Below are 13174 nucleotides of genomic sequence, written 5' to 3'. Positions count from 1 at the left end.
AATATATTGATTCTGATGGTGGTGGTGGTTTAGTCACTAAGTCGTGTCCGACTCTTGCAAACCCATGGACTGTAGGCTGCCAGGCTCTTCTGGCAGGGAAGAATGCTGCCAGAGATCAAACCCGCATCTCTTGCATTGCAGGAGGGTTCTTTACCATTGAGCCACCAGGGCTCCCTACATTTACACTAGAGGATGGGATTTCAGAGTGTTTTTCCATGACATGCCAGAGAGGAGGGGTCTCCAGGAAGAAGCCTGATATTGTACTTTAGAAACACAGCTTGTCAGACCCTTTTCACTCAGACCTTGGAGAACCGAGATTCCACAGCTTACTGCAACAGCTCTATTCCCTTGTGCTTACTTGCGGCTTCTCTGAGTTATGGTGCCAGTGAGTGGCAGAAGCAGTGCGGAGGGCCCTGACCATTCTAGCTCAGTAGGGCAGTGTTCACCATTTGACAGTATAGAAAGGCAGAATGGGCTCATTTATTTTCTTTTTTTTTTTCCCTGAAGAATTTTACAGCCCTGATACCTGGAACAACAGTGGAGATTTTACACGGAGACTCCAAAAATATTCTTCAGCTGATTATCAATGCATATAATGTAAGTCACCGATTTCTTCTCCCACCCCCACCCCCACCCTCTCCCCCTGGGGCTCCAGGAGCTGGTGCAGGCTCGGGTTGGAAGGGCGCCATTGTGCTGGGGCGCTTGGTTCCGTGTCTTGCCTCCTGCCTCTTGAGTTTGGCGCCTTCCTCCTCCATTTGGATTCGGGGTAGAGAAGGCGTCCCGCCTATGCCTCGGTCTCCCCTGACCCCTGCCACCTGGACTCACATCGTAAGCGGATCCCAGTGGAGCAGCACATGGCTCAGTCTCTGGCCCTGGGATGTGCTTGGCTTCTCCCTTTGTGGTAACCCTGATCCCCATTAGGGCACCACGCTTGGGTGGTGGGTACAGGTGCTCTTCAGCCATCCAGGTGCCTGGGCCATCCTGCCACCGTGTTCCCTGTGGCAAGAAGTGAGAAGCACACACCCTGCTCGCCTCCCAGCAGGACTGAAATTCCCCAGGCTCCTGGAGCTCCACATTGAGCCACAGACTAAAATGGGTCAGAAGAATCCAAGAAGAGTCCACAACAGTCCTTTTGCCTACATGCTTAGGCTCTAATTAGGTCCTTTTTGAGGGAGCCTGGGGGGCTGTTAAATACTGCGCCACTGTAGCTCTATTAGCCTGACTCTGCTGTAGTAATAAGTACATGCTTAAGGACATGATTTAGTGGGGCGCTGCTGCCTCCCAAGCCAGTCATCTGCGATCCCCAAATCTCTCTCCATCCCACCCCCTTCCCTCCGTTCCTAACTCCCAAAAAGTGCTTGACACAGACCTCCTCTCTGTGAAGCCTCCAGTGCCCACCCAGCCCCTCATGAGGCCTGGTGGTTCCCGAATTGGAATTCAGAGTGCATCTGCCTGTTAAAAACAAAGTTCTACATAGAGTAAATGTAGTTTAGCTGGCTCTATTGTGTAGAATAGACCTGTGGGCTAACCTGGGAATATAATCAACTGCGCTGGCATCACACGGTATTAGGAAAACCATCTTACTTTCCTATGAATGATTTACAAATGCACATTTGGAGCTCTGTCTTTCCAGCTGAATTTGTTTCCTACTCTGGTGGCCTTATTTTGAGTCACAAAATGTTGCTGTGCTAGACCAGGGGCTGTAGGTAATACCTTTGTTACAGAGGACCCGGAGCGTAGGGTGCCAGCCTTCTCCTAGTCTCCTGAAGGTGGTGAGTGGGTGGCAGTAAAGAGTCGGGGCAGGTTTTCCCTCCTCCCTGTACCTCTACCCCAGTTCTGTGCAGCTAAGTGTCCTCTTTCTCATACATACTCTGATCCTCATTCTTGGAACTTCCTGTTGAGAGAAACTGGACTTCCTTCGCCTTTTCTAGCTCACTCCTCTCACACTAACATCCTCTTTTCTGAACTCTGACCTTTAATCTTCATCGTGGCCAGTGGCCAGCACAGAGCCCAGTGAGACTGGGTTTCCAGGTTAGCTACGCTTTGTGGTTTTCAGATTCCTGCAGTGCGTGGAGGTGTAATGTAGTGAGGGAGTCTGAGCAGGGTGTGTGTGAGGGAAGGGCCAGGCCTGCCCCATGTCACCACTGTCCCAAGGGGCCCCCTCACCGTGATACCCCGGGTCTCAAGCTCTGGACACGAACAGCGGGGTTAGAGCGAGAGCCAGAGGCATGCCCTGGACTGACTGTCCCATCCTGCTGGAGTCCTAGGGCTTGAAGACCCCTGGGTTAGCAGGGGGACTGTTGCTGACCAGCTCTCAACCATGCAGTGACCACTGCTTACCTCTTGCCAGGCCAGAGCCTTTGGGGAAGAAATGGCTGAAGGGTGACTGTGTCCTGGACTCCAGCATGGGGTGCAGGTTTCTCCTGGGCTTCTTAGGAGGAGCCATCTCCCAGCATCTCCATCCTCAGTCAGCTCCTGAGTTCTGACATCCTGGGTAGCTGGCAGCCAGAGCTCCAGGGCTCCCCTGGAAGTGTTTGCTGTCCAAGGCCCAGGCCCTCCTGCTCCTCATGGGTCTAATAAAGAAGGGCATCATGACACCCAGTTCTGTAGGACTAGCAGCTGGTGCTCGCCAGAGTTGGAAAAGGCGCTGTGCTCAGTGTTCCGTGTGACTGAGCGGTCTGCACATGCACCACCATGTGAGGGTCCAGTGCAGACCAGGCACACGGGGCCTTGGTAGTGGGTCCCCAGGTGGAACCTCAGAGACGCTGATCTCCCTCTGAGGCACGGTGCAATGACCTGAGCAGGACTCGTGACAGATGAATTCGCCTTCTTTATGGAAACCCAGGGGCCTGGGTGAGGCAGAGGTCTGGAGGGGAGCAGGGAGCCCTCTCTGTGGCTGAGGATTCAGGAACCGGCAGAGAAGAGAAAAGATCTGTTCCAGGCAGGGGCAACATTTGGAACCTGGAGTGAGCCCCCAAGGACCTCTGTGGATCCAGTATTATAGCTGCACCCTGAGTTAGATTGGTGTGTCTGTAAGGAAACATGTTAGGAAACCAGACTCTGTGACACCAGAGTGAGTGTGTGAAACCTGCCCTTTAAAATGGGCATTTTTGGAATACGATCTGAAGCAGCTATTCAAATTCAGTGGAAAACGAAAACAGCTTTCTTGAGAAGTAATTAACAAACTGTAATTTATAATGCACTGTACCGATTTAAAGTGCATGCTTTGATAAGTTTTTGACAGTTGTACACACGTGTAAAATCATCACAGTGAACGTGTCAATCACCCTAAAAAGTTGGGACCCTTGGTCGCTCCTTACTTCTGCTCTTGCCTTCAGTGGAAATTTTAAAGAAATACATTAAATATAGAAATGTGAAACAGCAAGGTGTTCAGAGCAAAGTCTAGCTGGTGGAAGCTGTGTTGGGGGCACGCTGGTGTTCAGTGTTCATTAGCACCTGATTCGTTGGCTGAGGTCCTTTCTGGTAAGGACTGGGCCTCAGCTGCCCACACATCTCCTGGATTTGAGCCTGCACGGGCCCATGTGTATGTGCATACTTTGGCCTGTGGCAGGGGCTCTGGTTATCCTTTCACCTGCTTCTCCACCCGGTCAGGGTCAGGGCATGGCTCTAATTGGACTGCTTGCATTTTCGGCGTCACCTTCCCGCCTCTGCACTTCGTGGTGGATTTCCTGTGAGTCACACAAGGCGTGAGTAAGTGTGGTGTGGACGCCTGCCTCCCCCAGTGCCAGCTCACCATCTGTGGGGACATCCTGAAGGGACTGCAGCGGAGCACGCATAGCGGACGAAGTGGTGTGACTCGAGGCCGGGGAGGGGGCGCAGCATGAAGGCGTGTCTAGTGTAACAGCTCGTAGACTAGAGTCTGTTGTTCTCCGCTTTCATGGTGGGAAGTCTGCACCTCTGGGCTTTGATTGCTACATTTTTTCTCGCTATGCTGGATTCTTCATTGTGAGGGATCCCCGGTGTGGAGCTTTGCTGACAGTGGGTGCTGGTGGGAGGTTCCCTTCCACAGCTCAGAGGTAGGGCACTAGATGCACGCATGTGTGTACACGCAACACCAGCATTGTGTCACACGGACAAAGGGAGGGTTGAGCTCGGGGAGAAATTCTGGGGGGTCCCTGTTCAGGATGAGCAAGAGCAGGGTGTGCTGGACGCCACTAGAGCTGCACATGGAGGGTGACGTCAGAGGCCTCCTCACCGAGCACATGGCTTTCTTTTCGCTGTTGCCATAGTCTGCTCTTCCCACTCCACAGCTGGCCTGCCGTAAAATGATTGCAAATGTCACCTAGCCTGGGTATTTAACGGCCTTTAAACTTCTTGCCATTGTCTACTCGTTCTAGGGTGTGAGGAATAAGGAATCGTATTCAGAGGCAAATTTGGGAGGAGTTCATTGAATTTCAGGAGTGACAAATAACGTTTTCATGCATCACAACTGCATTGGCTGTGGCTTTGGTTTTCTGCTGTATCCTGTACCCCGGCCACTTCTTCCTTCCTTCCTTCATTCAACAAACAGAGGCAGCTTAATGTGTGGCAGGCATCATGCTACCCCCTGGGGATAAAACTGAACAGAACACAGTGCTACCCTCCAGAAACTCATAATCTTTGAGGGGAGACTGACTCAACCAGGATACGACCTAAGCATCCACACTCCCCGAGGTCAGAGCCAGTTTCCAGTTAAGTGTATAACTGCAGAGAGCACTGCAGGGGGACCCAGAAGGCCCGGTTCTGATCCTGCCTTCCCCTGCCAGCTAAGTGGCCTCAGTTCCCACTTCCATAAAATGAGAAGTTTGAAGTGAGTAATCTCCACAGTTCCTACCCTTACTAACATCTTAGAGCGTTTCTCATTCCAGAGACAGCATGAGGATCAAAAATAATACTCACTGGATCTGAACACAAAGCTTAGGGGTGTCATGGCCAGAGCAGGACATAAGATTCCATGTCCATCTGCTACAGTTACCGATGCATTGACTAGGAGTTCAGTCCTCAGTGTCCCCTTCCTCCGCCAGATTCCCCGTTAATTCTTCCAGGCGGTAGCTTCAGCAGATCTTGGTGGCAAGTGCTGATGCTTCCTCCCAATGTCTTGTTTGTGAGCCATGGGGCTTTCGCATTTCGTGAGACTGAGCCTAAGAAATTTAAATAGCTCCAGTCTACCTAGCCCTTTAATGATAAACTGCTTTGCCTCATCCTCACACTTACTCACAATTAAAATGTACAATTTTAATTTACCTCATCTTCCAAAAATTTTCTTCTGCTAAGCCCGAGCTGCCTAGCATAGCTGTTGTTAAAAATATCCATCTTGCCCTCTATCCATCCATGCAATAAAAGTTTATGTTCAGTCCTAGAGAGAAATATGCTATGGTCCTTGGAATTCACAGCTCAGTGGGGAGAACAGATTTGTGAAAAAAACTAACCACATTCAGCAGGGCTTCCCTGGCGGCTCAGCAATAAAGAATCCACCTGCAATGCAGGAGAGGCAGGTTCAATCCCTGGGTTGGGAAGATTCCCTGGAGAAGGAAATGGCAAGCCACTCCAGCATTCTTGCCTGGGAAATCCCATGGACAGAGGAGGCTGACAGGCTATAGTCCATGGGGTTGCAGAGAGTAGGACACGGCTGAGCATCTGAACAACAGCAGATACGTGCAGCGGGAGAGCTGTGTGTGCTGAGTGGCACTCTCGCAGTCCTCTCTGCCAGTGGCACTACCAAGAGAAGAGGAAGTGGATTTAAGAGAGAATATTTTTAGAGTTGTAGAAGCACTTAGACAATTTGTGGCAAAGGGAGAGACTATTTTTTGCAGAGAGTGTTTTCAATAAGCTGTTAATGTGTTGGGAAAACTGCATATTAACTAATGCAGGTTTAACACTACATGCTCAGCAGAATAAAAAAAAAAAAAGATAATCAGCCCTAGGAGAGCAGGAAGCACTTCTGCCTTCCTCTGCCCAAAGTCTTGTTGCCTCGAATGCACCTGAGAAGGGAGGTAGGGGCTGAAGGGCCGTCAGCTGACCTGGGGAGGGAGATCCATGTGTCTCTTGGAATGTGTATGCAACCTGCTATTCTGAGTGTATTTAGTGTATAAAAAATCCTTTTTGTAAGATGTACCTTAACTACAAATTAGTTACTTCATTTGGCCTCTGTCTCCAAAGAGATTTTCAGTGGCGATTTTTTAAACTTGGAGACGTACAGACAATTGCGTAGACTTTTCACAAACTAAATACACCCCGGGTATTGAGCCCCCCCAGGCCAAAATGGAATATTACCATGATTGCCTCCAGAACTCCTGTGTCCGCTTCTGTGACTCTCCCCCAGGGGATAGTATAAAGAAGCGGGACCAGTCTGTATGCTCTGCACATCTGGTTTTCCTTTTGGACTGTGTGATATTTATGAGATTCATCTGTGTGGCAACAGGCAGTCCTGTTTCGTTTGTTCTTGTACTGTATGGTATTCTACATGAGCACACCGTAATTTGGAAAAAAAAATTCTGTTCTATTGATAAGCATTTGGTTGGTTCCAGTTTCTAGCTGTTATAGACAGTATTGCTGTGAACATTGCTGTATGTGTCTCCTGGTCAGTACACATCTCTGTTGGATATGATTCTGATGTGAACTGCTTGTCTAAGGTTGCCCTAAGCATTAGTAGGTACCAGCTGATGTTTTTCTTGAGGGTTGTACCAGTTCACACTCCCACCAGCAGGGTTTCAGAGCCCCAGTCGCCCCAACTCCTTTCCAACATTTGGTGTTTTTAGTCTTTTATCTTTTCTATTCTGATGGATAATTTTAACTTGATTTTGGTTTCATCCATTGTCTTGAGGACATAGTGCACACATAAGATGTTATGTTCTCTCAGAAAGCAGTTGAGAGCTCATGAATGTGGACCTCATCTGGTGGGGGATGGATGTGATGGTGAGCAGTGGAGGGTGGGTTCTGGGAGAGAGTGCCTGCGGAGCTGATGGGAAAGGATGATAAGGAGCTGGTCAGGGGAGGAGAGAGAGGAGCAGTGGAGCAAAGGACCATTACCCCAGGCAAGTGCAAGGCCCATAGGCTAGAGAGCACATGGCAAGATACGAAGAGCTGCATGTCTAAAGCTGAGGGTGGGGATGAGAGATGGCTCTGCAGAGATGAGCAGGGACAGCTCATCACCCTTGGAAGCAGATGAGGTTATCGTGCGGCAGGTGGATCACTAGCACTTCTCTGAGCTCCCAGAGGGAGACCTCAGGCCCAGCCTAGTAAGACGGTGTGTGGGTGTGGAGAGGAGGAAAGGGATGAGGGAGGGGCAGCGAACCTAGCCCACTGGCTCTCGCCTTGGCTTGAGACCCCAGCGTCAGAGGAAGCCCTGTGGGCATCAGAGAACCAGTGTGGAGGGCATCTCAGCTGTAACCTTGACTGAGTGGTTCCGGCTTCTTCTCTCTCTGTTCAGAGCATCCGGTCTAAAGTGGAGCTGTCTGTCTGGGATCAGCCTGAGGATCTTAATCTCTTCTTCACTGCTACCTGCCAGGACGGTGTATCCTACCCTGGTCAGAGGAAGTGCGAGGGCCTGAAGATCGGGGACACGGTAAGTTCTCACCTCCTTACGTGCTTAGGCTTGTTAACATTGGTCATTGTGCTTTGGCTTCTGATAACTTTCGTGACTTATTAGAGGCCTTTGGGAGTCTGTATTCTGTCTTCCAGCTCAGCCTTCTCTGTGCTGTGCCTTCAAGATGCGGGTGGACTTGTTAGAAACTCCAGTCAGTACACAGCCCTCAGTATATTGGCTTCCTCAAGTTCACATGGTACCTTTGGTGCCTTTAACTTGTTATTATTATTACCTTTGTTTGACAGGGATTAAATTGGGTTGGGGGAGTGTAAGTGGAAACCTAAAAGCCCCTGCCTTCCTTCCTCGCCTCCTGGAGCTTGCTCTGTGCCTTGGATAGTCTGATTTTCACTTTCCCCTTCTATACAATATGAAGAAAACCTCTCACCTCTTCTGATCTGATCCGATGGAATGGCTAACTCTCACAATGGAGGGGGCATGGATTGCCCTGTCTGACTTTAAGTGGATATAATCAAACGGTGGGAAGAAATATCGCATATGAAGGTACATTCCAAGCTAAGGACTTGAGGGAGGGAGGAGGACGTACAAGTGATGAGAACAAAGGTGAAACCCTGGCTCAGAGGCAGGCAGAGTGGTGATGGAGAGCCAGCCACACTTCTAGAGATTTCTGCCACCAGAAGCACCAGCCAGACTGTGAGATGCATTCTCTGCTTCGTTGTCACTTTCCTTGCTCAGAAAATGGGAAGGCAGTGAGGGGGAAGTTCTCCTCTGTAATGAAAGGATCTGATTGGAGCCGGAAATATTAGAGGGATCGTAAAGATCCATGACTGTATCTTCTGGGCTTTCATAAGCACTAATGATGGCCAAGGTGGAGATTAGCAGACATACCCTGGACGCCAGGGAAATGGCCCAGAAAGACATGGGTGGGGTCACACAGTTGCTTACCCCGCAGTGTGGTCTTTAGGAGTTGCCTCATGTTCTGTAATTGATTCTGTCCCTCCTTCACCTTCCCAACTGCTCTTCCCCCACTTTACGACCCACAAGCATACATCTCACCCATTCTAAATCTTATAGGGGTGCCTCACCCCAGCAAAGAAGACGGTTCAGAATGTGGTATGAAAGTTGAGAAAGTGAAGGACTCAAATGACCAGACAACAAATCTTTTTCTAACTCAGGTTTTTTTTCCAAGTGTCTTTTTGCTCTTAAAAAAAAAAAAAAAAGGAGAGGGGGAGATTGAGCTAATCAAGTTGTCAGATAATGAATTATTAAAATTTAAAAATGCTTATTTATGGCTTTTAGCTCCGAAGATACTCATAGAATAAGGCGATGTCGCTGTAACAGACTCCTATTCCCATCTTCCTATTGACGTGAATAAATTTTGGAGAGAGTGGTTTAATCTATGCAAATAAAATATAGGAGTAGAATTGATGCTAATCCCTGTCTTATTTAGTAATAAGTCAAATTTTTAATATTCATGGACTATTTGGGTGGGGAAAGCCCCATCTCATTAAAGTTGCACATTGAATAAAATTTTATTTTTTCATACTTGTCATATTTTGTAATATATTTATGTTGTTTTGATCAGTTGCAATGATTAGTCAATCCAGATGGTGTTTTTAAAAACATAAAAGCCTTATAGTCACCGAGTCTAAAGAGGCAATTATGAAATGTAGAAGGAGTCAGAACTAACCAGAAAAAATACTTGTAAGTGGATTCTGTAGATCTGTGGTGCATGGGATGTTTAGTGCAGTGTGTCAGGAAAGCTAAAGAAGGATGTGTGAAAAACACCCAAAGAACCCTTTGCTTGGAGAAATAGGTGCCATGAAACTGAGGAGGCGAGGATGTACAGCACACACCAGATGCCTGGGTTTCAAGATGTCTCTTGACAATTTCTAATGGCATCCTAATGCAAAGACAGGTAACATAGGTTGGCAGTAGCATAGCTGGGCAGACACATAGCTGAGTAAATCTGCTTTCTAGGAGTGTTGATGCCATCAGCTGGAGGAAGGCTTGGCTGAGGTTCCTACTGTCTCCTGTCCATGTTTGCTACTGGCTTGAGATTAACTTGTGGGAGAACTGCTTATCAAAGGTGGGAAGGTCACAAAGCTGGAGAAAGTATATTACTTATAAAGCAGGAAAAGCAAGATTTAAGAACATCTTTCAAAGTGAAGTGGAGTTGAAATCATTGGGATTAGTATCTTGCACTTAGTTCAGAATATTAATAAGATAGAGGGAACTTGGTTTGATAGTAGCTTTTAAGAAAAGGATCTGGTAGATTCTGATTCTCAAAGGCTCCATGTGAATAACTAGCGTTGCTTTTAAAAAAATACAACGCCAGCTGAGGGTGCATTAATGGAACCCCACTGGGTTCCCTGTAAAGTGAAAGTGAAGTCGCTCAGTCGTGTCCGACCCTCAGCAACCCCGTGGACTGCAGCCTTCCAGGCTGCTCCATCCATGGGATTTTCCAGGCAAGAGCACTGGAGTGGGGTGCCATTGCCTGTAAGGAAGGTAGTTATGCACGTTGACAGATGAGCAACACACAGAGTTGTCAGTTCTCCAAGTAAGCAGCCAGTAAGTAGCAGAGCAGAAGTCCAAGGCTCAGACCTTCCGGCTCTGACACCAACACCAGTGCTCATCCCTACCCCCCACCACCTTCCCTTGGCACTCGCTGCCCATCACTGTTCATCACACCTGTCCAGAGGGCTCGCCTCAGAGTATGATCTCAAGGGCCAGCCTCTAGCAAGGGAGTACCTCCCCACGTGCTCTGCACACCCCTGGTGGCTCAGTGCTGCCAGGCACCCTGAGATGTGAGATCACCCACAGACGGGCAGTGGACTTGCGACAGTCTCCTGAGTCCCCTCACTGCTCATAGCATCCTGACCGTGGGGATGGTGACGCGAGCTGCTGTTTCCTGGGGATTTATAATGCACTCCATGCTGTGCTAGGGCTTTGCCACCAGGTCTCTGCTGCTTGGGTCAGGTGGACATTCCTTCTCCATTTTATGTGAGAAAGACTGAGACTCTGGGGTGGGGTTGTGGGGTGGCGCTGAGGGTCTTGCTGGAAGTCTGACTGCTGGTGAGCACGCGCGCTAGGAGACAGCTGCAGCCACTGATGCTGCAGTCCATGTTTTCCCCTTAAACCTTGTGCACTTTGAAAAGTTTCAGAGACGCGAAAGGTGTTATCATCACCACTTTCATGTGGCCACTCTAGTGTACAGATCTTGTTTCTGCTAGGACATCTCAGCAAGATAGGAACATTGTCCAGAAGACAGGACAGGCTTCTAAGCGGCATTTTTTTTCACAAACGTGAACCATCTCAGATGTATTTGGATGGTTTCAGGAGCATCTGAAGCAGAAGAAGGAAGGGTGCTTCTCCCACGCTCTCCACAGCGTTTCTATGCCAGCAGGTGAGCCGGAGCCTCTCTTGGGCTCCAAGGGGCTGTGACCCTGTTGAGACAGCGGCCTGAAGGCAGGCCTCCCATACTGGCCCCGTTTCCTCTCTCTGTCTGAGAGGCTACAGTCATGTGGCCCCTGGCTCTGCCGCCAGGGCTGCTAGGTTTTGTTTTCTGTGGATGGAGACAGGCTGGCACAGAGCAGCGGCCACTCACCCATCATAACTGGACTGAGTGCTGCTGGCCAGGCCACCAGAGGTGAGCTCCTTGAGGGCCCTGGAGGCAGCAGAGGACAGAACCCAGGGCAGAATGGAAAGGTGGGGTCCTGGTTCAGAAGTCACTTCAGATAGCAGAGTATTACACCTAAGCATGGGTCATTCTGAGCGTGGAGTCCACCATGCTGGTGTGGCAGAGAAACTGGAGGCCTCCCCTCAGCCCCCTTTTGGCTCATGGAGCCCCAAGGAAGAAAGGCCCCTCATCACAGGGGCCACTATTGGTTTGGGAGGCCCCATTAGTGGTAAGTCCATGAGGGTATTGCCCTTTTGCAGGTGGGAAGCAGCTGAGGGGAGTGGGCTGGGGGCGGAGGGGAGAGTGGCAGGGACAGAGGCAGGATCGGGCTGACTGGGAGGACGAACCTTCCAATACGGTGTCTGGCTGTTATTCGGCAGGTGTTTTCTGTCCCTTAGCACCACCAGCTGGGAGGGTTGCGGGCAAGTCAGGAAACGGCGAGGAGGTAGGCAGGGGCACAGGGCACAGCGGAGAGGCGCTGGGTCTCAACTGGATGAGAGGGATTAGGGAGCGCAGACGGGCTGTCACTGCCATCAGGTGCGTCTCCGGGCCTGGCCTGTGGATAAGGATGTGGCCCATGGGTTGAGGGGAGCCGTGGGACAGCTGGGTTCAAGCGGCTTCCGTGTGGGTCTCGCCTCTGTAACCAGAATTTCCTGCAGGGGTCGGGGTGGTCAGGCAGCACCATGTGGTTCCTTCCAACCAGAGGCTGTGGTTCCCTGACTGTCCTGTGTCCTCTGGGTAAGGGGTCTGTTCAGAAAAGAAGCAGGTGGTAGGGTTGTTGTTATTCAGTTGCTAAGTTGTGTCCGACTCTTTGCCACCCCATGGACTCCAGCTCACCAGGCTTCCCTGTCCTTCACTGTCTCCCAGAGTTTGCTCAGACTCATGTCCATTGAGTAGATGGTGCTGTCCAACCAATATCATCTTCTGTCGCTGACTTCTCCTCGTGCCCTCTGTCTTTCCCAGCATCGGGGTCTTTTCCAGTGAGACGGCTCTTTGCGTCAGGTGGCCAAAGTATTGGAACTTCAGCATCCGTCTTTCCAATGAAGAATTAGGGAGGTGTAGGGGGTGAGGGACAAAGTTGTCCTCAGAGAAATAATCCTTAAATGAAATCTTGAAGTCCCAAATCTAGTGATTTCCATTTTTTCCTCCCAACACCAACCAAGGCTGACTGAGTGGGCCAGGCTGCTGGAAGTTGGTTTTCTCATGAACTGGGTTTGACACATCAGTATGCAAGTGGCCTGCTGTGCGGCCAGCACTAACGCCTGGTACAAAGGACCCTGTGAGCCCCGTCACAGGCTTCCCACGGCGTTCCCTCTACTGTCCCCTCCCCTGGGGCTCTCCACCTCATGTCCGTGCCCATTGTCTCAGTGAGCTCCTAGTAGCCTTGGCATCTGCACAGCCTGGATTTGGTGGGCCTGCGTGGGGGTTGGGCAGCCCCTGGGAAAGGATGGATCAGGCCAGCAGCCCCAAGGCGGGAACCAGGAGCATCTCAATGAGGTTCAGAGGAAGGGCTGCTGTGCCCGTGACCATCCTCTGGAACCTCAGAGTGGGAAACAGAGAGTCTCCAGAACTGGGGGCCTTCACCATCAGTCCACAGTGGTCGCAGAAAAGGAGCCTCATTCCAGCCACCGGACAGGCTTGCTGGATTCTTTCCTGATCCCTCAGGGAAATGGACTCTGAGGGGAGGGGTGGCAGAACAGATTGACTCTCTGTTCCCAGCGTGCTTTTTATAGCATTTCTGTGCCCAGCAGGACCTGAAACTTGGTGGCTGAAACTGAGCCATTTTCTGGTTATCAGGTGGCCAGTCAGACATTAGGCCGCATGGGCCCTGACAGTGAGGGCCTTGGTTAGACCAGAGCTTGGCTGGGGAGGGCCAGCGGGACCTGCTGAGAAGCCAGGCCTTCCTGCTTCTCCAGCCGGGCAGCCTGTGCAGACAGCAGGTGAGCATTTCT

General features: G+C 50.3%; 1 protein-coding gene across 1 annotated transcript in view; it reads left to right on the top strand.

Annotated features, from left to right (window-relative positions):
- The window catches only part of ITGB5 (integrin subunit beta 5), a 112357-nt gene that overhangs the window by 66730 nt on the left and 32453 nt on the right, over positions 1-13174 (top strand). Inside the window, exons 8-9 of the mRNA XM_068989098.1 lie at positions 508-597; positions 7430-7564. Coding sequence (XP_068845199.1) covers positions 508-597; positions 7430-7564 — 225 coding nt within the window. The remainder of the gene's footprint in view (positions 1-507; positions 598-7429; positions 7565-13174) is intronic.

Source organism: Capricornis sumatraensis, chromosome 1 (assembly GCF_032405125.1).
Source record: "Capricornis sumatraensis isolate serow.1 chromosome 1, serow.2, whole genome shotgun sequence".
NCBI classification, from domain to species: domain Eukaryota; kingdom Metazoa; phylum Chordata; class Mammalia; order Artiodactyla; family Bovidae; genus Capricornis; species Capricornis sumatraensis.
This window is presented reverse-complemented; position numbering and strand designations above follow the sequence as displayed.